The following is a 27,352-nucleotide window of genomic DNA, read 5'->3' as shown; positions in this document are numbered from 1 at the left end:
TAATTTTTATTATTGTTTTTACAAAGATTTTTAACCTCGTTTCATTTTTAAACTAAGTTTTCAAATAAATGAACTTTAATAGGTACTTCTTTTAGGTAATTTGATATTCATATGTGCGCGCCATTTTGTTTTAATTTCCTCGATGAGGTGGGATGAAAAGTTACGTGTTGCACTCGAGTGCAAAGATTTTTCACCTTGTGCTCTTTTGATTCCCTCGCTATCGCTCAGGATTCTAATTATTGAAACACTCGCTACGCTCGTGTTTCAATTTTAGAATCCTTCGCTTGCTCGGTCATCAAAATTGAGCCCGCGGTTAAAAAGCAACTTTGCACTCTTGTATAACAAATAACTATTAAGCTATTCCTGTACCAGTGTTCGCCAGCGATTTCACGCGCGTCCCATTGGAACTAATCTCCGCACCTAGATAAAAAGTAGCTTATACCAGCCTTCCTCGATAATTGGGTTATCTAACATTATAAGAAATTTTCAAATCGATCTAGTAGTTCCTGAGATTAACGCTATAAAGTGAACAGACACTATAGGAACGACACGTTTTGTGCCTATTAATATTCTAAAAGTGTGTACAATAAAATCTTTATGGCTAGTTTTAGGTCACTTATTAGTAGACAAAATTATAACTTGTGTTGTTAATATTCCATTCACATAACACACACTGTTCATATTATAGAGGTATAATGTTAAAGTGTTTCATTCACGCATAAAAATATGATAATTATCATGTTATTATAATGATACAATAACTGCAAATAAGTATAATCGATAAATCATTAATAAGTGTGATAAATTGTATGATACTGATATTCCTTATAGTAACTATGAAATATTGTAAGCATATAAGAAGTAATTATCATAGAAAATTCTGTATGATAAAAAGAAAAAATATGTTATTATGTACTATAATTTATTTATATACAACTTATTATAAACAATTATACAAACTCATAACCAAACTAATAACGTTTATTTAAACAAAATGTCACTAATGGAATAGCTAGCCAACCAGCCAACACAAAGCCTTAATAAATCAATGGAAATGGAAATTTAAACATATCACTTTACATTTTAGGTAGCCTAAGGATGCTGGTTTTGGTTTTTTTAACTGCAATATCAAGCTCTCCTACCTATACATTATATACCCAACCTATATGTATATATTTTGATCATTTAAAAATATACTGTATATTTTGAAGGGTTGAAATACTGAGCTAGAGTTCAAAACAAAAATATATCTTGTTCACTATAGGGACAGCAATAAACAAAAATAATTGTTTCAGAACATAACATTTTTAAAAAATTACTTCTTTCTAAGTATATTAACTTCATAATAATATGAACTGGGAATAATTGTGCTATAATAACAAACTAAACTACATCTATCATCTTTGCATAGCATTAACTTTCTCTCCGATCTCCGTAAGCATTTGTGCGGATTTCTGTATGTTCTCGAACTGGTACCCCATGTGAACGCCAATGAGTTGCATCTTCTTAAGGTTCTCTTCACTGGTTTCTATCTGATGCTCCGTTGAAGCCATGTCTCGAGCTGCTTTTGATAGTAACTGGAAATTAATATATTAAAATTTATATGATTTTCAGCTTATTGTTAGCACGGTTTACTAATTAAATCAGCCGTGTCCGGGAAAGACTTGATATATAGTTTACATTACTAGGCAATAGTCTAGCTGCCAACAGTGTAAGAGTTTTTTTTAATGGGTTCAGAAGTTCCAGTGCCTTTGATTGAGGTAGAAACAAAAAATGTTTCCTCTTTTATTAATATAGATAAAGTAATTATGATATTATAAGATTACTTATTCATATCAACATATTATTTTATTATCCAAGTAAAATACTAAGACGACCCACTGACCAAACTATTAACTTGTACCCAAAGACTTTTTACTTTTTCCTGTACCTAGTAAATTTAGGCACAATCTTGTTTCAACATTCAGCATTTGAAGATACAATTCGTCAGATATACTTGAATAATAAGAAACAAGAAAGTACCTCATTGGACTTAGATCCTCTTTGTATTTGCCGGGCCAAAGACGAAATATTATTCATGTTGACTTGCACTCTCTCAGCTAGTCTTTGCTTTGATTCGGCGAACAGTGAGCGAGCGCTACTCGACGACGCCGAAGTCATTGCGTGGCGACTTCTAATTTGTCTCTTACAGTATCACACTACGATTGGTGCTCAATGAAGCATTCAGAAAAATGTGCTACTGCACAAAAAAGGCCTTCATTTACAGTTTACAACAATCGATAAAATCAAAACAACAGGATTCAGCTGCAAAATGACATTAGCAGTGACACTGACAGCTCGAAGCAATGGTTTGCAGTTCGGAAATGAATTGAACCTTCTTTGGGATAATACAATCCGCTGAAGAGCCCAGCAAAATCGCTGACCAATTCACGATTTTAGGATTCCTCATTCCAGGCGTCACTTCCATTCATCTCCATAACTACAAGAATTCCTTTCATTGATATCATTGTGCTAAAAGCATCATCGATTGGATTAACAGGGTTTACTTTCTTTTTAACCGACTTCCCAAAAAGGAGGAGGTTCTCAATTCGTCGGGATCTTTTTATATGTTTATGATACTTTATCTTTTATTTTCTCATAAAACTGAGGCTTTTATAAAACATATTATTTTCAGTGAACTTCATTTTGTAGAATTTTCGTTAGCTTTTGACCACTATGGTAGTCACATGAAAAATTGATTAATTTTGCTAGAATGGCAACTCTGTTGGATACCTCTCCTCTTGGCATCCTATTAATTATCGCGTACTTCAACATTTCGATTTAGGAAGTCGAATATCTTTGTTTCTGTCTATCTAAAGCGATCGTGTGAGACAGCGCTATAGTAATCGACTAAAACATTCGGATTCTATTCGATCGTGTGAATCCAAATATGAGGGCTGACTTTTCGCTCGTCACGGAAGGTTTTGTGTTGTAGGAAATTTCTGTAATCTAATTCAATTATTAGCCTTTTTTCCGAAATGTTTCCCTTTAAACTAAACCATTTGTTTCTAGTACCTCCTGCTGTTGTTTCTTTGTTATTTTGTTTCGCTGTAGTATAGAATATGTCCTTTATTTACAAGCCTATTGTGAATCAGTATAGTTGTCTCCTAATTTACGTATAAAGCTAGTGTATTCTTAAAAATGGATAAAGGAGTGACGTGTGAACACCTGAATAAACTGGCTGATGTCCTGGGGAAGGAGCTGTGGCAGACGAAAGAGGTAAATATTAATAATTTTCATGATACCTAACCTCAAATGTAATGTCATTGGTAATTAGCATTCTTGGTTCAGTTTAAATAGTAATCATTGTGTAACGATGAGCGCTCGGGCCACTAAGTACTCCTTGTAATATCGCACACAGGTCGTAACTTGGAATGTTCACCACCGCTCGTTATTTAATACCCCATAGAGTTGTTTACATTTTTTTTTTCATTTTATGTGGCTATTAATTGCAATTTATGTGCAATTTCTTAGTGTATGTTTCCAGTATATTATGTACTACTTTATTGCCGATAGCAATGCTGTGTTAAAATTATTGTTTCTGTAATAAATTGCATAAAATATCTACTTTTCAATATTTAATTATTGGTTCTAGTGATAATGACAACCTGTTAATTAGTCCTGTGTTTGTTTATGTGCATGATATCATATGATAAATGAATTTCTCAGAATTGGGTCTATCCTACAAGTATTGAATAACTACAGTATCTTTTCTTACTATAATTCAAGAGTAAATTCCGTAAAACTGCTTATCTTGAAATAATTGTAATTTCATGCATATCATGCCTTGATAACAATTCTAAATATACTAATGAGCTTTAATTGCAATTAGATTTGGTAAAAAAATTCCAATTATGTTAAATCATTGAAACCTACGTAATTCCATAGCTACAGAAACTTTTTTTAAAATTTTTTGCATGTCATCTAATGGTGTAAAATTAAGAGCATGTATATATTTCATCTATTAGTAAGCTACAACTGACAAACTTGTATTGCTAAAAATTCTAATTATCCTAAATGTGTCACTTGAAAACAATGAACCATTTTTATCCAGGTTGTTAACACATAGGTATAATCATTTATTAGCGTCTTATGTATGTCTTGACATGTTTTATTTTTTTTATTAGCATAGACATAAATGTGTAGCTTATTTAGCTGCCTCAATGCTTAGTAAAGTCATCTTTCCATACAAACTAACCACCATTAGCAGAAAGATCCATTAAAGTTAGAGCTTCTTTAAATCTATTGCCATCTCTCTCTTTGTCAACAAGACAAAAAGTGTTAGCCATAGATTTAATGAAGCTTTAATTTTAATGGATCTTTCTGCAACTGATGGATAGAATGAGTTAGTTAAGCTTCGCACAATATAATTATTTTCTTTGTAAGTAGAAATCAATGATTGACTGAACACTGATAATAACCACTGATTTTTGAAGATCTCTGTTTAACGTTAAATACATTCTCTGATTCTTAAATGTGAAGCATTTAAGTGTAAAATTCATTCAATTAAATTAGTTAAAATAATTCCTTCTCTGTATGAAATGATGCCTGTGCCTTGCATTTTGAGAATTTGGCAACAGTGGTGATAATGGGGTTAGATAATATGTACAAGCAAAACCATTTTTTTTCTCAATAGTAGGGATTATTTATGTACTTTTTACTTTTTTTTTGTTTTACTAGGATAGTTTTTTATACTTATGTGTTGTAAACAATAAATACATAAAAAATGACATAATATTCAATAAGTCAGGTAATAATTTGTTAAAGGTCATGAAATTTTGAAAACCAACAAATCGTCCAGAATTTTATTTTTTACTGACATTTATAGTAGCCATATTTCATGTGTATTGCATCAGAAGTTTCACATATATTGAATTACGAGAATCGCATGTCTAGTCATTCGTCTTTCCTTGAATTGTATTCACATCAACATATATTATGTATAAAATCTATTTTATAAGTTATTTTATTCAATTAAATTATACATGGTTAACTAAAAATAAAAATCAAATAAGAAATTGTCTTTGTCGGGACGATTCTCGCCATGGTGCCCTGACCATTTTTATATTTTCCTTTATTAATCTGATATTTAAAAATGTAACAAGTAGTTTAACAAATTAGTACAGATCAGAACCAAGCAAGGAATAACAAACAAAAATATATAATTTCCACTAGAATCTAATAACCACCTTAAAGTAATTGAACAAAAACAAATTTTTACCAACATTACATAACGTAATAACATTAATACAAAACAAATTCCATCGTTGTTGCAGACACTAACATGTTTCGACTGTGGCTGCCCCGGCCCCAATCTCTGGATCTGTCTGCAGCCCGACTGCCATCACATCGGATGCTCTGAAGTCAAAAATGACCATAGCACTCTGCACCAAAAGGTAATAACATCATAACTGTTATAATCAACTATTGGTTTTACCGCGATACCACCCCGTCCCGGGGGTAAATTCTTGCTGTACCCTGGCAAAATTAGTTAAGTTGAGGTAATAATGTAGCTTTCTAAAAGTTTTTTAAAACAGTTCAGTAGCTTCGGTGCTTTTAGGTACAAACAAACAAACAAACATATTTTTTAGAATAGATAGATTAACTGTTTTCCCGCGATTTCATTTTTTTCATATCACAATATTCACAAATAAACTTATAGCACCTACGCGGTTATTATGTTGCGCAGCCATAAGTACCTACTTATTATATTCATTAATTTTATATTTTATTTTATCTCATGTTTCAATGAGATAAAACCTTCGCGCATTTTCATTACCAAGCAAGCAAAAACATTTGTTATTTTGCTTGTAAAACTTGTAGCTCTACTATTTTATTTTACGTAAAAGATAAATATTCATTTCAAGACTGTAGTCATACTGACCTAAATATGATGTCTATTTTTTTTATCGATAAATTTAATTCCGCAAAGCGAGACTTGCAATTTGACGTATCATAAACTGAAGTGCGTCATTATATTGAGTCGCGACTCCAGACGCGTGTAAACATGTGTATAAATAACTTTCAGGAAATAGGTCATTACCGTCTTAAATGGCAAATGACTTGCTAGTTCAGCGATAAAAATACTGCAGTTTTGTGCAGCATATCGACTTCTGAAATGGACCAATACAGACGATTTTACTTAAAAGAGCTTTGAATGCATCTTATTCTTATCGAACGATTAATAGTTTTATGACCTACAAGCCTACCAGAATTATTTTTCTGAAATCTGGTACTGGGTAACAGTCGGGAATGCTGACTCCAAGTGTCCTTCCCAGACCCCAGGCGCGGAGATATAACATCGCCAACTTCCATTCTCTGGGCTGCTTTATAAAGTTTTTGATAAGCCACAAAGCGATTTTTGTCTCACCCAGGAATTTAGGCTAATTCATCCAGCATTTCTAATAAATAATAATATTCTGCTATGTCATGCAAATAAAATATGGGAAAATTCCGGACTACTACTAGACCATCATAATTTTTTTATAGTTCTAAACAAACACAATTCGAGAATTGGTAACGAAAGTATTAAAGTTCAGTAGCCATTAACCACCAGTAATTCCCGCCTACAAAGAGCTTTATTCTTTAGTTACATTTGTACAATTGGTAGCCGACTATTAAGCATTTAACGGCACAATGATCCATACAAAGGATATCACAAAGCGCTTTGTATACTCTGAGAATCAAAAGCTAAAAATAACTAACAGGAGTATCGGATATAATAATCTTCTTTGTGAGTAAATTAAATATAATGTGCAAGTAATATTGCATGTTACCCCAATCCATCTATCTATATTCATCATCAAGATCATCATCTCCCGAGCCTTCTCTCAATTACGTTGGAGTCTTCTTCCAGTCAAATCGGGTGCGGCTGAGGACCAGTGCTTTACAAGGAGCGATCACTGCCTATCTGACCACCTCAACCCAGTTACCCGGGCAACAAAATACTCCTTGGTTAGACTGATGTCAGACTTACTGGCCTCTGACTACGTGTAACGACTGCCTGAGATGTTCAATGACAGACAGAAATAGCTAACAAGATCTCCTTTGTGAGATAATGTAATGTGCAAGTCATATTTACTGCATGTTATCCTAATCTATATATATATCTAAAATTAATCCCCATATCCCTTGGTAACGGCTGGACCAATTAAGCAGAAAATTAAAAGAGGAGGTAGCTTAAACCCGGGAAAAGTTAGGATAGTTTTTGTCACCATACGGCTACGGGAAGCAGTTATCTCGGAATGCAGGTGAAACCGCGGGAGGAAGCTAGTCAGATACAAAAATCTCCTTTATATATCCAGTAAATATGCCTAATGTGCAAGTCATACTGCATGTTCACCCAATCAGATATAAAAACAATGAATCATTTATGAGCGACTTTCGTAACAAATTATTATCTGTATTTTAATGCTCGACTAATTTACATATTAAAGTAATTGAAATATGTTTGGGTAATTCAAGGTTTCGCGACGGTAATAACATGTTTTACAGAAAAACAAAACAAGTATTATATCTGTACATTACATACGACATGGACTTGAAAATAAGATAAATTATACTTTAGTTAGCAGGATTATCATATGTATTTAAATTGTATCAAAAAAACTGTCATCGTTTTCATATCAACTGAGTATTTCCGTACATCCTACCTAAGTAGTATAGAGGTTGTCCCTACCATATAGTTCAGGATACTAGCCTATAATGTCCCACTGCTGGGCAAAGGCCTCCCCATATCGCTTCCACATTTCCCGATCTTTCGACAGAGTCCACCAGTCAACAACTGAAATTTTAAAGGCGCAAGTTAGACAGAAGATCATGTAACACCTACTTATTGGTTTGATTGTCTCAGCCGGAATGTATTTGGGGTGAAAGGGTTTTACAGTTAAAAATATTCATCAGCAAAAAATTAAATAATGAACGATGCCCATTTTAACAATATATACGTCCGGTATCTTATGGCGTATCTAAAAGCTAACAAATGTATTTATTACAGAACTTCCCTCTGCACTGCGTGCACATGAACGTGTCGACGGAGCGGATATGGTGTTACTTGTGCGAGAAAGAGGTCCACATCAGAGCAGCCTTGGCGTATGCGGTTAGTATAGTTTATACCAAAATATTCACATAAATATTTATCTATACCGTAGTTAGATCCTTCATCCAGCTCGTTAAAGGTTTTTAGTGTCCTCTGAATCACTTGATCATTTATTATTTAGGTCTTACCAAAGTTGGCTTATCCATAGTCATTATATGGAATGTAAATGTAATACAATAAATGGATTAGAAAATGAAAGTATATGTATACATAGTTCAATTACACAAGGAGTTGTAATGTACAAGTAGTATGTAGTGTTGGAAAAATTATGTCATTTCTGATCGATTTTATTCAGGTCCATACAAAATAAAGGCTTTTGTTATCACTATTGAAAATATGATCCACTTACATATGGCTACTCATAGCCTCATGGACCGATCAACCATAAGGTTAAGCAACACTTGGCGTGGTCTTTCTGTGAATGGGTGACCATATTCAGCACTTATCATTAGGGTCCGTTCAAACAGACCGGCTCGGAGACTGCAAATACTAAGTACTCGATTTTCAACGTGTTAAGAATTTGCTCTTCTCTCCGAGCCGGTCTCTCTGAACGGACCCTTACCCCTTTCTTGAATCAGTTCAGCCAATTTTGCCATCAAACTTCTTCAAAACCCTGATGCTTCTCCAGGCAAGTCCAGACTCGACGTGTGCGGAGGCGCCTGGCAGACTGGGAGCCGTGGGACTCAGCATGGTGGACGATGAACTGGATCCTGAAGCTCACGACATAGAGTATGATGACGATGCCAGACCCAGAGGTATGCTCAATATTTTTGTTGCTAACTGTTATAAAAAACTGTAGTTTTAGGTATCTCATCTGGTTAGGTATTTTAAAAGGTTGATAGGCTCTTTTGCATAAGTAAATATAAAACAATAACTTCAAGATGAAGATGTATATTAGAAGTAGTCAAACGATAGATCGGCACCGAACCAAGGTATTTTCATTTATTAGGTATTTTGATTTAAGTTTAACTAACTTGTAACTTGCCCGCCCGTGATATAGCTACCTTAATTTCCGCTGGAAGAAACTCACACATAGCAGACAGCATAATTGTCATCATCAACTGCCTAGCCTTTTCAAAACTATGTTGGGATCGGCCTCCAGTCTCACTATGCGCAGCTGAGTACCAGTGTTTTATAAGGAGCGAGTGCCTATCTGACCTCTTCAATCCGGTTAGTTACCGGGGCAAACCAATACACCCAAGTAAGACAGGTTGTCATACTTATTTTCTTCTGACTCCTCGTAAGGCCCGAGTCACATCGGAATGGCAGCGACGCTGCGAGTACTTTCAGTGTGAAAGAATTTTCAACTTTAACCCATACTTAAAATACCAGTATCGCTTAAAAAGCTTGAAAGGGTCGCGCGGCAAGCCGCGGCGCCACGAGCGGCCGCTGCCATTACGGTATGACTCGGACCTAACGACTGCCAAAAATGTTCAATGACAGCCTAACATCATAATACTCGTATATTGTTTTTTTTTTGTTGCAATAAATACTGACACACGTGGTTTATTCGGACCCTCACATAGACACGAATGCGTCAGGTCTCGTGGGACTGCAGAACATGGGCAACACCTGCTACATGAACGCGGCGCTACAGGCGCTCAGCAACACCGCACCGCTCACCTCCTACTTCCTGGAGTGTGCTGCAGCCGTCGCCGTGCTGGCGGCTGATAAGAAGCCGGGGATCAGCAGGTTACAATATAGTAGTTATCAGGTCTAGTGGGGCTACAGGCGCTCAGCAACACCGCACCGCTCACCTCCTACTTCCTGGAGTGTGCCGCAGCCGTCGCCGTGCTGGCGGCTGATAAGAAGCCGGGGATCAGCAGGTTACGATATAGTAGTTATCAGGTCTAGTGGGGCTACAGGCGCTCAGCAACACCGCACCGCTCACCTCCTACTTCCTGGAGTGTGCTGCAGCCGTCGCCGTGCTGGCGGCTGATAAGAAGCCGGGGATCAGCAGGTTACAATATAGTAGTTATCAGGTCTAGTGGGGCTACAGGCGCTCAGCAACACCGCACCGCTCACCTCCTACTTCCTGGAGTGTGCTGCAGCCGTCGCCGTGCTGGCGGCTGATAAGAAGCCGGGGATCAGCAGGTTACAATATAGTTATCAGGTCTCGTAGGGCTGCAGAACATGGGCAACACCGCATTTGTTTGAGTGTATTCTTGTTCACTCTTAATACCCCCACGCACTAGGTAGCCAGTAAAATATATGACGTTGTACCTATGTAGCCCGCGCATTAGGCAACCAGCGCCTGATTGCACGGCAACCAGCGGGCTGCCCGCAGCCAGAGCGGGTGTAGGCAAATGCATGTAGCTGCCGTCAATGTCGGCACACCAGCGAGACGTATTTCCGAACTTTGATAAGATGACTTTCGATGATTGGCTGCTATAACTGGCTGCGCAAATATTGTGGCTGCCTAGTGCGCGGGGCCCTTAAAAATACTAAAATGGTAGGTTATTATAAACTGGCAACTTTGCATTTTATTGGCAACTCCATAACCACAAGATATAAAAGAGATCGTACTTGAAGCATTATGGGTTCATAAATGGACCGTTTTTTTAAACTATATGGGTTATGAACGATATTTCCCTTTTCATCTCGTAATGCATCGATTTTATTGCTGTTTTATGTTTTTGGGGTAGCCATAATAAACCTCCTCTGTTGAATTATTTATTGGCATATTTATTCAGTTTACTTTTTCCTTCACAGAGCATACCAAAAATTAGTAAAAGAGATGTGGAGTAGGAAGACAAGAGGCTACGTTGTACCTAACGGTGTTCTATATGGCATTCGCAATGTAAGTATAAAATGTACTTATTAATAATACAAAAAATGTGTTATTGGGCACTGTGCCCTGAAACTTGCTCGCGGGAGGACCCAATGATCGCGTCCGACCGTGCTCTCGCTGTGGCAGCATATTGGGCTGACAAAGTGTAGTGTCACTGTAAGACATACATTGTCATCGACACGAAAGAAGAAGAAGAAGAATGAGTTATTTGTATATCGCCAAAGAACTTTCCAAAATGGTTTGTCTTTGGCACCCCTAATTGAATGAATGACTTTGACATAATCTTTAGCATCCTATAGCAAAAAGTATTTTTCTTCTATGAAATCCTAAAAACAGACGTAGATTTGTGTTGCTTGGGAGCTTGTTGCGACGCTTCCTCTACCCAGCAAAAACATATACATACATGGGTATTAAAAGACGGTCGTTTTTGGGGATTATCTCTTGTAATATTGGACATTCCTAATTCGTGTTGTTTTTCAGGCAATTTTAAATAAATAATTATTTTAATATAAATATCCGATTCAAGGTAATCATAGATTCTCTTTTCTATAACTTCTAAAAAAAGCCCCTAAATAAATTAGCATTTGGTCTTTTGCTGACTATACATGTATTTTTCTGCAAGTTTATATTTTGTTTATTGTTGTAAGGTACATCCAATGTTCCGTGGTTACCACCAGCACGACACGCAGGAGTTCTTGCGATGCTTCATGGACCAGCTGCATGAAGAGCTGAAAGAACCGGTAAGAAAGTTTTTGATTATACCTATAAACTTCACGAAGTAAATTAATTAAATACAACTATTTTAAAACATTATTAAAATTTAAAAAAATAGTTAATACTTACGTATTTTTTATTTTATTAATTACGGGTCCTTGGACAAATTCATATACTTTTACTACATTTGTCGACGACTTAAATCGCGGTCTGCATGTACACAAACGGAGTAGAGCCGAGATTTTACACAACCAATAGTATTTCGATATTCAAAAATCTCACTTCCGCCGACTTAATCTATCTGAAGAGCAATGAGGGTTTTCTAAAATGGCAATCCACGAGGTGGCAGCACTGAGTCGTCAGGTCCAATAACTGTCAAAGTGCTTATCTTTACTATGAATAGTGAACGATTTTAGTGTTTTTTTTTATTTTATAATTAAAGCACTGCATTATTGTTTTACTATTGCGGTTGAGTAAATAAAAAAAACTAAATCATATTGTGTTAACAAATTTTTCAACAAGCTTTTCCTTAGTACCAGTGACTTTTGCACCTTCTCTCTTAGCTCAATTTTTAGTTCGGAAACCTTATTCTGACCGTAGTCCATAATAAAATCAATAACACTTCCAATATAACAGAATTTCAATAAACAATAAGTTCGGCACCTACAATTCCATACTATTTGACAGCTGTTTGGACCTGACGCATACGTGGCGCCACCCGGTGGCAGAAAAAATTTCAAAAACCCTCATTGTTACAACTGAATCTCAATCTTATTCCTTTACAATAAGACACAATGTTCCTACACAGGTGTGGGACAGCACTTCGGAAGACAAGCTAGGCTCAGACGCGGACGGCGACCACTCGGACACGCGTGCGCTGCACGTAAGACGACGGGCTGCATCTTCTGGTGGTCAGTATAAGTCATATACATACATAGAACACATATTATACATATATACATAGAACTTTTATATAAAGCACAAACAAGACTCAGAGATGTTAAAATTATGATTTAATTAGACAGATATATCTATCAGATATGCCACAACTAGGCGCCAAAAAATCCCTGGAACTGCCCCTTAAAATTCCGCAGCGGTGTAAATTATATAAAATATTATCTGATGTTGTACTTCATCAAAAGTATGTATCAAAAGAGCTGATAATTTCAATTATTTTCTGTTTTTATTTGCTCTAGCAAGCGACGCTCCATTTTTTGCGAGGATGAGGCGAAAATCACCCGCTCCCTCGTCATATAGCGAATCTAGAACTGAAGGCTATTTAAGGTAATAATCATAATATTCATAATTCACAACTACCATAGTTGCCATACCAAATCCTACGAATTTTATAAAGCTGAAGAGTTTGTTTTATTGAAAGTGCTAATCGGAAATTACTGAAACGATTAAAAAATATTTGTAAATTCAGTATCAGATGCCCATTTATCGAGGAAGGCTAGTTGTAGTAACCTCGGGATACGGGTGAAACTGCTGGCAAAAGCTAGTATTATATCATTTCCTATCTTAATGAATTTTTTATGTGTACCTAATTTTTTTTTCTTAGTTATAAAATATTGTATGTTTATAGAGTGCAAACACAAGAGCCCATAGCGTCCCGACACCGGCGGTCTGCTAGTTTCGCGGGCACACACCATCTGCAGTACAACATGTACTCGCAGCCCAATGGTAAGTGTACATTACAATACCAATATGTACTTATATCATAAATGAGAAAAGTAAAAATATATGTAAAAACATGGACGTATATAAAAAACTAAGAAACTTAACTGGGATAATTAAAATAAGTTAGTCTTAAGGACCAGTTAAATGCAGTCTGCTTTTTTTTTCAAAGACTATTTAAATAGTCATAAAGCCCAACACATCATTTAATTATATACTAACAAATTGAATAACATTATCAAAGCACATTTTTAGTTTTCCCCCCTTTTTGGATCCTAAAAAATTAAAAGTCATATATCGACCTCTGTACCATATTGTCCTTTCGACTGTCCTCATGACTTCTATCTACACACAGGTACGGAATCAGTCCGTGGCGCCAGTCAAGGTCTGTGCGGGTCGGAGTCATCACTATCGTGTTCGAGTGAAGCTGACGAGCGATACGAGACCTGTTCCAGTGGAGCCAGCGACGCGCCCGACACTAGGACTGAACACCAGTATGTATATAGTAGGATAGACCAAGAACGTTCTAGAAGCTAGATTATATACACATAGGCGTGTGAGGGGGCAAACCAACATTGTTCTGCCGAAATTGCCAACCTCAACTAACCTTGGTGCATACTGGTAAAATATTGACGACCTTATCAGCCAGTGCTGTACACTTCTGAAATACGCCTGAAGCTCTGACGACCAAGTAGTGACAGTATAACTACCAAACAGCATCAAGTGGGATGACAAATGCCTTGTTTTGGCAGCAGCACTTCTGAATGTAAAAATATCCCACACTGCGCTCATCAACACACATACCCAGCGCGGTGAGGACGGGCAAATCCTCCCAGCAAGGACCGGACAAAAGCGTAATTCCCCTGATGTCTTTAAGATATATACATACCCTGGGTGCCGCTATTTGATACCGTGTGACCGTGTAGGCTTTGAAGAGTTTCTAAAAGCTTGTCTATTATTTACTTACCTACTGGAGCGTGTGTTTAAACTTACTATTTTATTCCACAGTAAGGGCGGTATCCCACTGGGCGGCGGCGACGGTTCGGGCGGCGGGGTGCGGTTCCGAAGTGTTATCTCTGATGTGTTCGACGGCAAGCTGCTGTCTTCCGTGCAGTGTCTTATCTGCAATAGGGTAAGTAGAATATGTACATAGATATAACCAGTATTTAGTATTTGGGACAAAACAAGTACCCGGATGCCAAACAAATACTATTGCCAAATAAATAATATAATAGACTGTTGTTAGATGAGATTTATTTTTATTATTCCTTTTCTTTTTTTTCTACTAACCAATTACTTTGTTATTCAGAATGTGCTTTTTTATATATATTTTTGTGTCTACTAACAATTTTACTAGCAAGATTTGTAATTGTGTTGGTGTTATGTTAAGAATTCTGTGGACGAACTTGGTCTGAAATAAAGATTATTACATTAAATACATTAGTACAGTATTTTGTTGCAACAAATTTTCTGGCATATAAATTACAAGGGGTTTAGGTTACAGGTTGTGGTTTTACAGTGTGTAAATTCTACGCATATTTTGTTCAGTTTCAAAAAGTTAACTTATCAATTTACTTTTCAACCAGGTATCAACTCGCGTGGAGACATTCCAGGACCTATCACTGCCGATACCGTCACGCGAACACTTGGCCGTGATCCGCTGCCAGCAGCCGATCCTCAACCACCACGTGCCGCATGGCCAGGAGTCGTGGGTCAGTATACCTTCACCATCAGCTGACAACAATATTATATACAAGACCTATCACTGCCGATACCGTCACGCGAACACTTGGCCGTGATCCGCTGCCAGCAGCCGATCCTCAACCACCACGTGCCGCATGGCCAGGAGTCGTGGGTCAGTATACCTTCACCATCAGCTGACAACAATATTATATACAAGACCTATCACTGCCGATACCGTCACGCGAACACTTGGCCGTGATCCGCTGCCAGCAGCCGATCCTCAACCACCACGTGCCGCATGGCCAGGAGTCGTGGGTCAGTATACCTTCACCATCAGCTGACAACAATATTATATACAAGACCTATCACTGCCGATACCGTCACGCGAACACTTGGCCGTGATCCGCTGCCAGCAGCCGATCCTCAACCACCACGTGCCGCATGGCCAGGAGTCGTGGGTCAGTATACCTTCACCATCAGCTGCCCGCCAAACTTAATGGCGGCTCGCAAATAATTTCTGTGGACAGGTACAGCCAACTTCAGGTCAGTGGTAACAATTTTATAGGAAAAACGTACTTATTACTATTGAGTTGAGGTGCATGACAGTTACCACTGATGTGTAGTCTACAGTACATTGGTATATGGATATCATCAAATAGGTCAATTGGTCATTTTACCCCGCTGTGGCTTAGCAGCGTGAGGGAGTGTCAACCTCTTACTGACCAACACCTACCATATTCCCTCTCAAGCCATCAGGTAATATACCAGGGCCGCAGTAACTCGCACAAACAATCCCACTTCCCAAGTGCCTATCAAGTGCATTCATAAGGTTCGCATAAGATATGCAGATGCTCCATGTAAAATACTGGTATTCAGCTGCTTGCTTTAGACTGGAAGCCGACCCCAACATAGTTGGAAATGGGCTGGGCAGATGATGATTAGAAACCAGCGTGAGGAATTAGGTATGTGGGATAATGCTGAACTGGATCTATTTGGCGCAACCATTTGGCGCAAATATTTGAAGTTTGAAGTTATTTTTTATTTATATTTGTATGTATGTCTTGTGTTGTGTATAATGTAATATAATATGTATTTAAACTGTAATGTATGTTTGTGTACACCCAGGTGTGGTGGCTACTAAGTTGGTTACGGTCGTGGTTCTACGGGCCGGTGGTGTCGCTACAAGACTGCCTCGCTGCGTTCTTTAGTGCTGACGAACTTAAGGGCGATAATATGTACAGGTTAGTTACCGAGTTTGTACTTTAATACCCTGAAAATATGGCAAAGGATCCTGTGCAGACTGGCTGTTCTGACACAAAGAAAAAACTATGTACTAAAATATAAAGCTGAAAATATCTTACAGCAAACTTCTTCTCAAATCCGCTGCAAAAACTTACCTCGCGATATGATAAAAAGGTCTTTATTGCCCCAAAAATATGTCTCAAATACCTAACAAACTATAGCTGATCACGCTACAACAAACTTATTACCTCACGAGGTGATACAACGAACTTTATTGCCCTAAAAATTTGACTCAAAATACCTTAAAAACTATAGCTTTTGCGCTACAAAAAAGACCCAAAATGTGTGACAAAATATACTTAAAAACCATATAAATAAGGTCCAAACTCCTGTATATAGTTGTTCTCGCTGCAACAAGCTCCGCAACGGCGTGAAGATGTCGGGCGTGGTGAGACTGCCCGAGGTGCTGTGTGTGCACCTCAAGCGGTTCCGACACGAGCTCATGTTCTGTAGCGCTCGATAACATATTGTGTACTCTCTAGCAGTCTATATAAAGTGCAAAATCCCCCTCAAGAAATGATATACCTAAAGACAGTACAAAATGCACTTTATTGCACTAAAAATAACGCTCAAAATAATCTATAAACTATAGCTGATCCCGCTCCAAAACACTTCTTTTCTCGCGATGTGATAAAAAGGACTTTATTGCCCTAAAAATTTGGCTCAAAATACCTTAAAAACTGTAGCTTTTGCGCTACATAAAAAAAGGACTTAACTAACTTCATATGTGACAAAATAAAATGCACCTTTCTATCCTAAAAATAAAGCTTAAAATGACATACTCCTGTACATAGTTGTTCGCGCTGCAACAAGCTCCGCAACGGCGTGAAGATGTCGGGCGTGGTGAGACTGCCCGAGGTGCTGTGTGTGCACCTCAAGCGGTTCCGACACGAGCTCATGTTCTGTAGCGCTCGATAACATATTGTGTACTCTCTAGCAGTCTATATAAAGTGCGAAATCTCCTGCCGTAAATGATATACTTCACGATGTGATAGATTGAACTTAGTGACCATAAAAATAACGCTTAAAATACTCTGCAAACTTTAGATGATCCCGCTGCTACAAACTTTGTACCTCGCGATGTGATAAAAAGGACTTTATTGCCCTAAAAATATGACTTAAAATACTATATCCACAAAATTTTGCTACCGCCCTGCAAAATTGTCTCAACATGAGTATCAAAATATACTTTATTTGCATAAAAATAAGGCTCATACTCCTGTACATAGTTGTTCGCGCTGCAACAAGCTGCGCAACGGCGTGAAGATGTCGGGCGTGGTGAGACTGCCCGAGGTGCTGTGTGTGCACCTCAAGCGGTTCCGGCACGAGCTCATGTTCTGTAGCGCTCGATAACATATTGTGTACTCTGTAGTAGTCAATATAGAGTACATAATCCAATGCAAGAAATGATATACTTTACGGTGTGATAAAATGAACTTTATTGCCCTAAAAATATAGCTCAAAATAATCTATAAACTATAGGTGATTCCGCTGCAAGAAACTGCCTACCCTCGCGATGTGATAAACAGGACTTTATTGCTCTAAAAATATAACTTAAAGTACTATATCTACAAAATATAGCTAGTGTCCTTCAAAATTGACTCAACATGTGTGACAAAATATACTTAAAAACCATATAAATAAGGTATTAAATCCTGTATCTAGTTGTTCTCGCTGCAACAAGCTCCGCAACGGCGTGAAGATGTCGGGCGTGGTGAGACTGCCCGAGGTGCTGTGTGTGCACCTCAAGCGGTTCCGACACGAGCTCATGTTCAGCGCAAAGGTCGGGGCTCGGGTGTCCTTCCCCATTAATGACTTGAATATGGCGCCTTATACGCATAAAGGTGAGAGTTTATAAAATTATTTTTAATTATTAAGTTAACTGTGAAAAGATGCTGAGTATTAATAGTAATATAGATATTTGAAGTAATTTTTAGATTGTTTTTAATTGACATTTTCATCCCGTGATTTGGAATAACAATCCTTTAGGTACCTATGCCGATAAAAAACTGCGTCATTTCGTACATAAAATGATGTGCAATTTGTTATAGAACATTTTTCATATCAATCCATAAGTACCTGGATAAAATATTGAATTTGTCATCCGGTTATAGTAGTGTCGCTTGTTAACAGTGAAAGAATTGTCCAAATCGGTTCAGTGGCTTCGGAGAATTGTCTAAAGAAATACTGAAGAAAATTGGTGTATATTAAGTATAGCAGAAGTCACTTTCTCCCATACATTTTCTCAAACTCCACTATATTTACAGACTGCACATCAAAAATATCCCGGTACGAGCTATGCGCAGTGATCTGTCACGCGGGAACAGCGGGCGGCGGCCATTACACTTGCGTGGCGAGAAACGGACGCTCCTGGTACACGTTCGACGACCACTGTGTGCAGCCGCTGCCGTACCATCACCTGCCGCACTGCGAGGCTTATGTGCTCTTCTATAGGTAAGTAACTAATAAACAAGTTAACAAATATAACGGGAACAGCGGGCTGCCATTACACTTGCGTGGCGAGAAACGGACGCTCCTGGTACACGTTCGACGACCACTGTGTGCAGCCGCTGCCGTACCATCACCTGCCGCACTGCGAGGCTTATGTGCTCTTCTATAGGTAAGTAACTAATAAACAAGTTAACAAATATAACGGGAACAGCGGGCTGCCATTACACTTGCGTGGCGAGAAACGGACGCTCCTGGTACACGTTCGACGACCACTGTGTGCAGCCGCTGCCGTACCATCACCTGCCGCACTGCGAGGCTTATGTGCTCTTCTATAGGTAAGTAACTAATAAACAAGTTAACAAATATAACGGGAACAGCGGGCTGCCATTACACTTGCGTGGCGAGAAACGGACGCTCCTGGTACACGTTCGACGACCACTGTGCAGCCGCTGCCGTACCATCACCTGCCGCACTGCGAGGCTTATGTGCTCTTCTATAGGTAAGTAACTAATAAACAAGTTAACAAATATAACGGGAACAGCGGGCTGCCATTACACTTGCGTGGCGAGAAACGGACGCTCCTGGTACACGTTCGACGACCACTGTGTGCAGCCGCTGCCGTACCATCACCTGCCGCACTGCGAGGCTTATGTGCTCTTCTATAGGTAAGTAACTAATAAACAAGTTAACAAATATAACGGGAACAGCGGGCTGCCATTACACTTGCGTGGCGAGAAACGGACGCTCCTGGTACACGTTCGACGACCACTGTGTGCAGCCGCTGCCGTACCATCACCTGCCGCACTGCGAGGCTTATGTGCTCTTCTATAGGTAAGTAACTAATAAACAAGTTAACAAATATAACGGGAACAGCGGGCTGCCATTACACTTGCGTGGCGAGAAACGGACGCTCCTGGTACACGTTCGACGACCACTGTGTGCAGCCGCTGCCGTACCATCACCTGCCGCACTGCGAGGCTTATGTGCTCTTCTATAGGTAAGTAACTAATAAACAAGTTAACAAATATAACGGGAACAGCGGGCTGCCATTACACTTGCGTGGCGAGAAACGGACGCTCCTGGTACACGTTCGACGACCACTGTGTGCAGCCGCTGCCGTACCATCACCTGCCGCACTGCGAGGCTTATGTGCTCTTCTATAGGTAAGTAACTAATAAACAAGTTAACAAATATAACGGGAACAGCGGGCTGCCATTACACTTGCGTGGCGAGAAACGGACGCTCCTGGTACACGTTCGACGACCACTGTGTGCAGCCGCTGCCGTACCATCACCTGCCGCACTGCGAGGCTTATGTGCTCTTCTATAGGTAAGTAACTAATAAACAAGTTAACAAATATAACGGGAACAGCGGGCTGCCATTACACTTGCGTGGCGAGAAACGGACGCTCCTGGTACACGTTCGACGACCACTGTGTGCAGCCGCTGCCGTACCATCACCTGCCGCACTGCGAGGCTTATGTCTTCTATAGGTAAGTAACTAATAAACAAGTTAACAAATATAACGGGAACAGCGGGCTGCCATTACACTTGCGTGGCGAGAAACGGACGCTCCTGGTACACGTTCGACGACCACTGTGTGCAGCCGCTGCCGTACCATCACCTGCCGCACTGCGAGGCTTATGTGCTCTTCTATAGGTAAGTAACTAATAAACAAGTTAACAAATATAACGGGAACAGCGGGCTGCCATTACACTTGCGTGGCGAGAAACGGACGCTCCTGGTACACGTTCGACGACCACTGTGTGCAGCCGCTGCCGTACCATCACCTGCCGCACTGCGAGGCTTATGTGCTCTTCTATAGGTAAGTAACTAATAAACAAGTTAACAAATATAACGGGAACAGCGGGCTGCCATTACACTTGCGTGGCGAGAAACGGACGCTCCTGGTACACGTTCGACGACCACTGTGTGCAGCCGCTGCCGTACCATCACCTGCCGCACTGCGAGGCTTATGTGCTCTTCTATAGGTAAGTAACTAATAAACAAGTTAACAAATATAACGGGAACAGCGGGCTGCCATTACACTTGCGTGGCGAGAAACGGACGCTCCTGGTACACGTTCGACGACCACTGTGTGCAGCCGCTGCCGTACCATCACCTGCCGCACTGCGAGGCTTATGTGCTCTTCTATAGGTAAGTAACTAATAAACAAGTTAACAAATATAACGGGAACAGCGGGCTGCCATTACACTTGCGTGGCGAGAAACGGACGCTCCTGGTACACGTTCGACGACCACTGTGTGCAGCCGCTGCCGTACCATCACCTGCCGCACTGCGAGGCTTATGTGCTCTTCTATAGGTAAGTAACTAATAAACAAGTTAACAAATATAACGGGAACAGCGGGCTGCCATTACACTTGCGTGGCGAGAAACGGACGCTCCTGGTATTCCTTCACTCTCATAGCGTGATGGGACGACAATCCGACACGCAAGAAGCCGCATTTAGCAAACCTTGCCGCGCGCATTGAGCACCCGTGGCGATTAACGCTTAATCCTTCTAAACACGTGAGAGGAGGCCTTTTTTTCCGACGTCAAAAATCATCAAATGACCCCTCCCGCTGTGGGTTAGCAGCGGTGAGAGAGTGTCAGACTCTTACTGACTAAAAACCGTCGTGTTCCGTCATAGGCCTTTATGTACCAGGGCCGCGGTATCTCTTTCGAACAACCCGCAGCCCCGGCATTAAAGGAGGCCTGTGCCCAGTAGTGGGACGATAAAAAGAATGATAATGATGATGACACAAAAAGTTGTGTTATAAGTTCAACAGAATTTTCTTAGCCATGTATGTTTCATAATCGGATCCGCCGTTTTTTACTATGTATTTGAGGCTTGTCGCTGGACGCTAACATAGACCTGCTTGGTGTGTAGTGTCGCTGTGCTGTGTGTGTCACCTACCAAACATTACACTATTTTCAAGATCACTTTCATTCAAAAAAAATATGAAACTCTCCGTCATGAAAATCTGCAGTCATGTTAGATAAAAAATATCTAACCAGCTGACATTATTGTGTGACAGGAAAGTGAACCCGCAAATGGCAACGCTACGGCAGAAGGCTGCTGAAATATTAGAGTCGACGAGCGTCGAGCCCAACGATATCAAGTTCTATATCTCCAAGCAGTGGATCAACAAGTAAGTTGTTACAATACATTACCAAAGATGTTCCTAGAACAATAAACTTATTCAGTACTACAGATCCGGAAAATTTCGTAATATATATAAAATCGGTCCAGCCATTCTCGAGTTTTAGTGAGACTTACTAATAGCAATCCTTTTTATAAAAATAAGGTTTGCTTGTCTGTTGAGGTGGCGTAGTGGTTAAAGCATCAGCTTCTATAGTGTTTTAATTCGATTCTAGTCTAGGCAAGTGCCAATGTAATTTTAATTATGTATATCTTATATGTAGGTACTTTTATATTATTATGTACTTTCTAAGACTGCGTAAGGACCTTCGATGTCTTAACCCGCACTCAAGAGACATTTAATGGTTGCTTAAGTCATTCCTTTGTGAAAAATCTGAGTCTCGGCGGGCGTATTTGTCCTTATTACGCAGGTAAAGGTGGGTAAGCCGTTGCTCGTTTGTGACTTACTTGACTTAAAGTCCTATGTCCCCTAGATGGGGCAGAGGGCATCCACAGTGCTCGTTTGTACGCAAGCAGAACTGTTTCTACAGAATCTGTTGCTGCGATGTCAGAGTTACGGATTCCTTGTGTGTATGAGAAGAGGCCGGTTGACACGCTTACATTAGCTTCACTTGTCTGCTTCCCGGTCGATTAGGATGAAATTTTTCACACGTTCCGCGTTCTGATGACAACACATGATTAGCTAAGAAACGTCATTTAAGTCGGTACTAAAAGCGTGTTTTTTTAAAACTATTTTTTTATGATAATTATTTGTGTTTAGATTCAACACATGGGCGGAACCAGGCCCCATAGACAACAGCGACTTCGTGTGCTGGCACGGCGGCGTCAGACCAGACCGCGCTCCGCACCTGCACCACCTCGCCGCGCTCGTGCCGCAGCCGCTCTGGGAGTTCCTCTATCTGCAGTCAGTATACCATCCGCCTAGCCGCTGCTCAACACGCACTCTGTACACTACAGCGACACCTGCACCACCTCGCCGCGCTCGTGCCGCAGCCGCTCTGGGAGTTCCTCTATCTGCAGTCAGTATACCATCCGCCTAGCCGCTGCTCAACACGCACTCTGTACACTACAGCGACACCTGCACCACCTCGCCGCGCTCGTGCCGCAGCCGCTCTGGGAGTTCCTCTATCTGCAGTCAGTATACCATCCGCCTAGCCGCTGCTCAACACGCACTCTGTACACTACAGCGACACCTGCACCACCTCGCCGCGCTCGTGCCGCAGCCGCTCTGGGTTCCTCTATCTGCAGTCAGTATACCATCCGCCTAGCCGCTGCTCAACACGCACTCTGTACACTACAGCGACACCTGCACCACCTCGCCGCGCTCGTGCCGCAGCCGCTCTGGAGTTCCTCTATCTGCAGTCAGTATACCATCCGCCTAGCCGCTGCTCAACACGCACTCTGTACACAGCGACACCTGCACCACCTCGCCGCGCTCGTGCCGCAGCCGCTCTGGGAGTTCCTCTATCTGCAGTCAGTATACCATCCGCCTAGCCGCTGCTCAACACGCACTCTGTACACTACAGCGACACCTGCACCACCTCGCCGCGCTCGTGCCGCAGCCGCTCTGGGAGTTCCTCTATCTGCAGTCAGTATACCATCCGCCTAGCCGCTGCTCAACACGCACTCTGTACACTACAGCGACACCTGCACCACCTCGCCGCGCTCGTGCCGCAGCCGCTCTGGGAGTTCCTCTATCTGCAGTCAGTATACCATCCGCCTAGCCGCTGCTCAACACGCACTCTGTACACTACAGCGACTTCGTGTGCTGGCACGGCGGCGTGAGGCTCGACCGCGACAGCATCCCCTAGCCGCCTCATCATCTTCCTAGCCTTGTCCCAACTATGTTGGGATCAGCTTCCAGTTTAACAGGATGCAGCTAAGCACGAGTGTTTTACATGAAGCAGCTCTTTACATGACCTCCTCATCTCCTTTTCATCCGATTTTCTGACTTTTCACGAGCCGTAAGGCCAGAGTCTCATCGGAATAGCAGTGGCCGCCCGCGGTGCTGCGAGCAGCCACGCGTCACGCGTCTTGTTGATGTTTTCCACCCACGTCTGCCAGCAGCGACAAGCTTTTAAGTGATACTGATCTTTAGTATAGAGTTTACACTGAAAGTCCTTGCCGCATTCCGGTGAGACTCGAGCCTAACGCGAGCTGAATATATGGGGTGTACAGTAGACTGCACATCAGTGGTAATTGTCATGCACCTTAGCTCAATAGTAATAAGTACGACTTTCCTATAAAACTGTTTCCACTGACCTGAAATAGACTGTATAGTTATCGGCACGGATATTGAGCTCTCAGCGGAAGATGGGGGATGGGGGGATCGCTTTGCGCACTATACACATAAGGCAATAAACCAATAAATCGCTTCTGCGCAGATGAAGGTCAGGGCTCAATATCCGTGCCGATAACTATAACCACTGACCTGAAGTTGACTGTACCTATTTGTATTTTCTTCGGGTCCTTGTGTTGCCAATAATAAAGGAATATATGATTGCCAGTTTCGGCGGCGGGCCGGCGGTGTCGCACGTGCACGAGTGCGGCGTGTGCGCGCGCGCGGCGCAGCGCCTGCGCACGCGCAGAGCGAGGGAGCTCGCCGCCTTCTGCGAGCTGCACGCTAGCTTCCAGGTCAGTCACGTTCATTAGGTAACCCCAGCGGGGGCCAGCAGAGCCAAGGCCTGCCCGGGGCTGCGGGATTGTTGGAAAGAGTTACCGCGGCCCTGGTACATAAAAGGCCTATGACGGAACACGACGGTTTTTAGTCAGTAAGAGTCTGACACTCCCTCACCGCTGCTAACCCACAGCAGGAGGGGTCATTTGATGATTATTGACGCCGTTAAAATCTTGGAAAGTTTGCTCCTAAGGGAGTGTTTTTTCGACTGCCAATCTGTAGTCAACATTGATTAAAAATAAATTGAATTTAAATCAAACAAACACATGAAGAGAAAAATTTATTTTCACGAAAATAATTATTTTTATTTGTTTAATTTGCTCGCAGCGCTGGGACAAAAATAGGGTATTAACTTTAACCAATATTACTAATCTCTTACAATCTCTTTCTCAATCCACTTTTATGGCATTTTCATACTAGCTGGAAACTTAAACGCCACTCAATTATAAAGGTTGCTCAAACAACATTCTGCCTTTGCTATACTAAAGTGTATGTAATTTTAACGATAACCAAACCATATTCTTTGTCACATCGAATTGACGGCGGCGAGTAAACGTCTAGTTATCGTTATGGTTAAATCGTCCAACCCACTGTAATTTAGTGTAGTCCATTAAGTGTGTCAAGGATGATCTAGTTAACATTATTTCATATAGAATATTTTAACATAATATTTGTACATGTTATAGGAACAGGAACGTCCTCACGCTATCTACGGCATCAGTATGCACTGGTTCCGGCAGTGGCAAGCGTTCGTGCGCAACAAGACGCAGCAGCCGCCCCCGCCCGTTGATAACTCCGGCATCGTTAGCAAACAGGTACTTTTTATTTATTAATAAATAACCATGTTTTTTCAGCGATTACACCAGGAGCTGTTTCGCGCACCCGGGTAAAAAGTATAGCCTTTTTCGATAAGTGGGCCATCTAAGAGTGAACTAATTTTAAAATTAAAAATTAGTATTAGTATTTATGTCTTAAAAAGACCATGATTTGAATTGTCCAGGTTTTTTATTGCACCAAAATACCTTATCTTTTGTGTAGTAAAATAAGATAGCTGATATTTTTAACTAACACTTCAACCTATATTTTCAGGAAATCGACGGCGTGACAACTTTAACAATAAAATCGGGCTCCGACCACGCCCAGCTCAGCGAGGAACTGTGGCGGTTCTTCACGAGCATCTACGGCGGAGGCCCCGAGGTCCGGCTCAAGTCTCCCATCACCCCCGCCCCTCCGCCCATCTTCCATGACGACACCTTCGAGAGACGGCTCTCCAGGAAATACTCCGAGTCGGACAAGGAGGAGTACTGCACGAAATCCACCTCCGAAATGAACATCAGAGACACAATACACGGAGAACTGCAGAAAAACCAATCCCTCCAGAACATTAACCGACGGTACAAAGTTAAAGCGACGGCCGAATCTGATGAAGATGTCAACTATAGGCGGACCTTCCAGTACAAGAGAGCGGAGACTAACGGGAACTACCAGGACTCGGACTCCGATGACATGGACGTCAGCCCCCCGCACCACGCGCATGCGAACACCGTGCGCATGGAGAACGGGCTGGACAGCGACCACGACGCCAACGACAACCCCGTGCCGCGCGACAAGCCCGACGCGGAACTACCAAATCTAGATAGTATATCCCTCAAATCCAAGCCCTCGAAAAGCGGCAAAGTGAGAAAATACAAAAGACGGACAGTGAAATGATTCTTTCTAGCTTTCCAATTCGTTCACAGGTTGAGGCGACGGGTCGCTTCGACCAAAGACTACGTTTAGAAAGTTACAATTTTCGAACATTCCTTTTTTCGGTGACTGGTGTTTAAAATACGTGCATTTATAGGTTGGAAGAACCTAGCTCCGGGACTCTTTGGTCTCTCACTTGTTTCGTAAAAACGATATTTTTCTAAAGCATTATATTAAATCTGCGGCCTCCGCGCCCGGCTACCGGGAGGGTGTTAGTATTTTTAGTACAATTTTAATTTAGTTCAAATTCAGGTATAGGCAAATTAGATACTTGAATAAAATGATGTTATACGTGGAATAATCATCGAACTGTATAGTTACAATAATGTATATCTGTGTAAAATTCAAATGAACTTAACCATAAACCTGTAAATGTATAGAAATTTCGTGTTTATAGATAGACTATTATCCTGACTGCATTTCTTTCGTTTCCTCTTGTTTACCGTGGATTAGGTATTTATTTTGTTATTTCTGGTTCTAAGTCTATGTGTTATTTGTTAAAGAATTGATCAGCAATAAATATATTTCATCTATATTGGCTGCATAATCTTGTTTTTCTTTTTTACATGCTTATCGTTTTCATTTACCATATTTTTCATGGCACGATATTTTGGTGTTTTCTGTTCAATCATTTATTTTTACTCTGCAGAGCATTATGATTTTCATAAATAGGTAATCCTATATACAGAGTAGTCTAATTTCTAAACCAAAGCTAGCAAGTGCATCTGAAATATGACAGATTGAATATAAAGGTCATTCACCTGGTATACCGAACAGACTTGCGACTGCATGCACGCCATTTTCTTTTATGATTTTATTTTCTCTAGTTGGCACATAACGGCTGTTTGATAGCGACAAAAGAATAATAAAAAATGTGCTTCTGTAAATATGAGTAAAATTAGAATAATTACACAATAAGAAAAAGATTTATTGTCATTATTTTCGTCTTCAAATTAGTTTTCATAATCTACATTCCTGAAAATAACAAAATAGGTTGGCAGAAAAACAAAAC

General features: G+C 40.7%; 2 protein-coding genes across 2 annotated transcripts; one reads left to right on the top strand and one right to left on the bottom strand.

Moving 5' to 3' along the window:
• Nucleotides 1–1,260: 1,260 nt before the first annotated feature.
• Nucleotides 1,261–2,312, bottom strand: LOC110383153 (uncharacterized). Its single transcript, XM_021343896.3, has 2 exons — nucleotides 2,023–2,312; nucleotides 1,261–1,577 (listed from the first exon to the last, which is right to left on the bottom strand). The coding sequence occupies exons 1-2, from the start codon at nucleotides 2,158–2,160 to the stop codon at nucleotides 1,398–1,400; spliced, it is 318 nt and encodes a 105-aa protein (XP_021199571.2). The 5' UTR covers nucleotides 2,161–2,312; the 3' UTR covers nucleotides 1,261–1,397.
• Nucleotides 2,313–2,846: 534 nt separating this feature from the next.
• Nucleotides 2,847–26,887, top strand: LOC110383152 (ubiquitin carboxyl-terminal hydrolase 20). Its single transcript, XM_064041603.1, has 21 exons — nucleotides 2,847–3,258; nucleotides 5,316–5,435; nucleotides 8,036–8,137; nucleotides 8,766–8,892; nucleotides 9,679–9,829; nucleotides 10,850–10,937; nucleotides 11,576–11,668; nucleotides 12,451–12,553; nucleotides 12,839–12,926; nucleotides 13,228–13,325; nucleotides 13,675–13,813; nucleotides 14,328–14,451; nucleotides 14,906–15,031; nucleotides 16,128–16,243; nucleotides 17,970–18,148; nucleotides 18,572–18,758; nucleotides 21,793–21,906; nucleotides 22,678–22,821; nucleotides 24,425–24,551; nucleotides 25,281–25,409; nucleotides 25,684–26,887. The coding sequence occupies exons 1-21, from the start codon at nucleotides 3,181–3,183 to the stop codon at nucleotides 26,302–26,304; spliced, it is 3,054 nt and encodes a 1,017-aa protein (XP_063897673.1). The 5' UTR covers nucleotides 2,847–3,180; the 3' UTR covers nucleotides 26,305–26,887.
• The last annotated feature ends 465 nt before the right edge of the window (nucleotides 26,888–27,352 follow it).

The sequence above is a fragment of the Helicoverpa armigera genome, chromosome 25, assembly GCF_030705265.1.
Source record: "Helicoverpa armigera isolate CAAS_96S chromosome 25, ASM3070526v1, whole genome shotgun sequence".
NCBI lineage: Eukaryota > Metazoa > Arthropoda > Insecta > Lepidoptera > Noctuidae > Helicoverpa > Helicoverpa armigera.
This window is presented reverse-complemented; position numbering and strand designations above follow the sequence as displayed.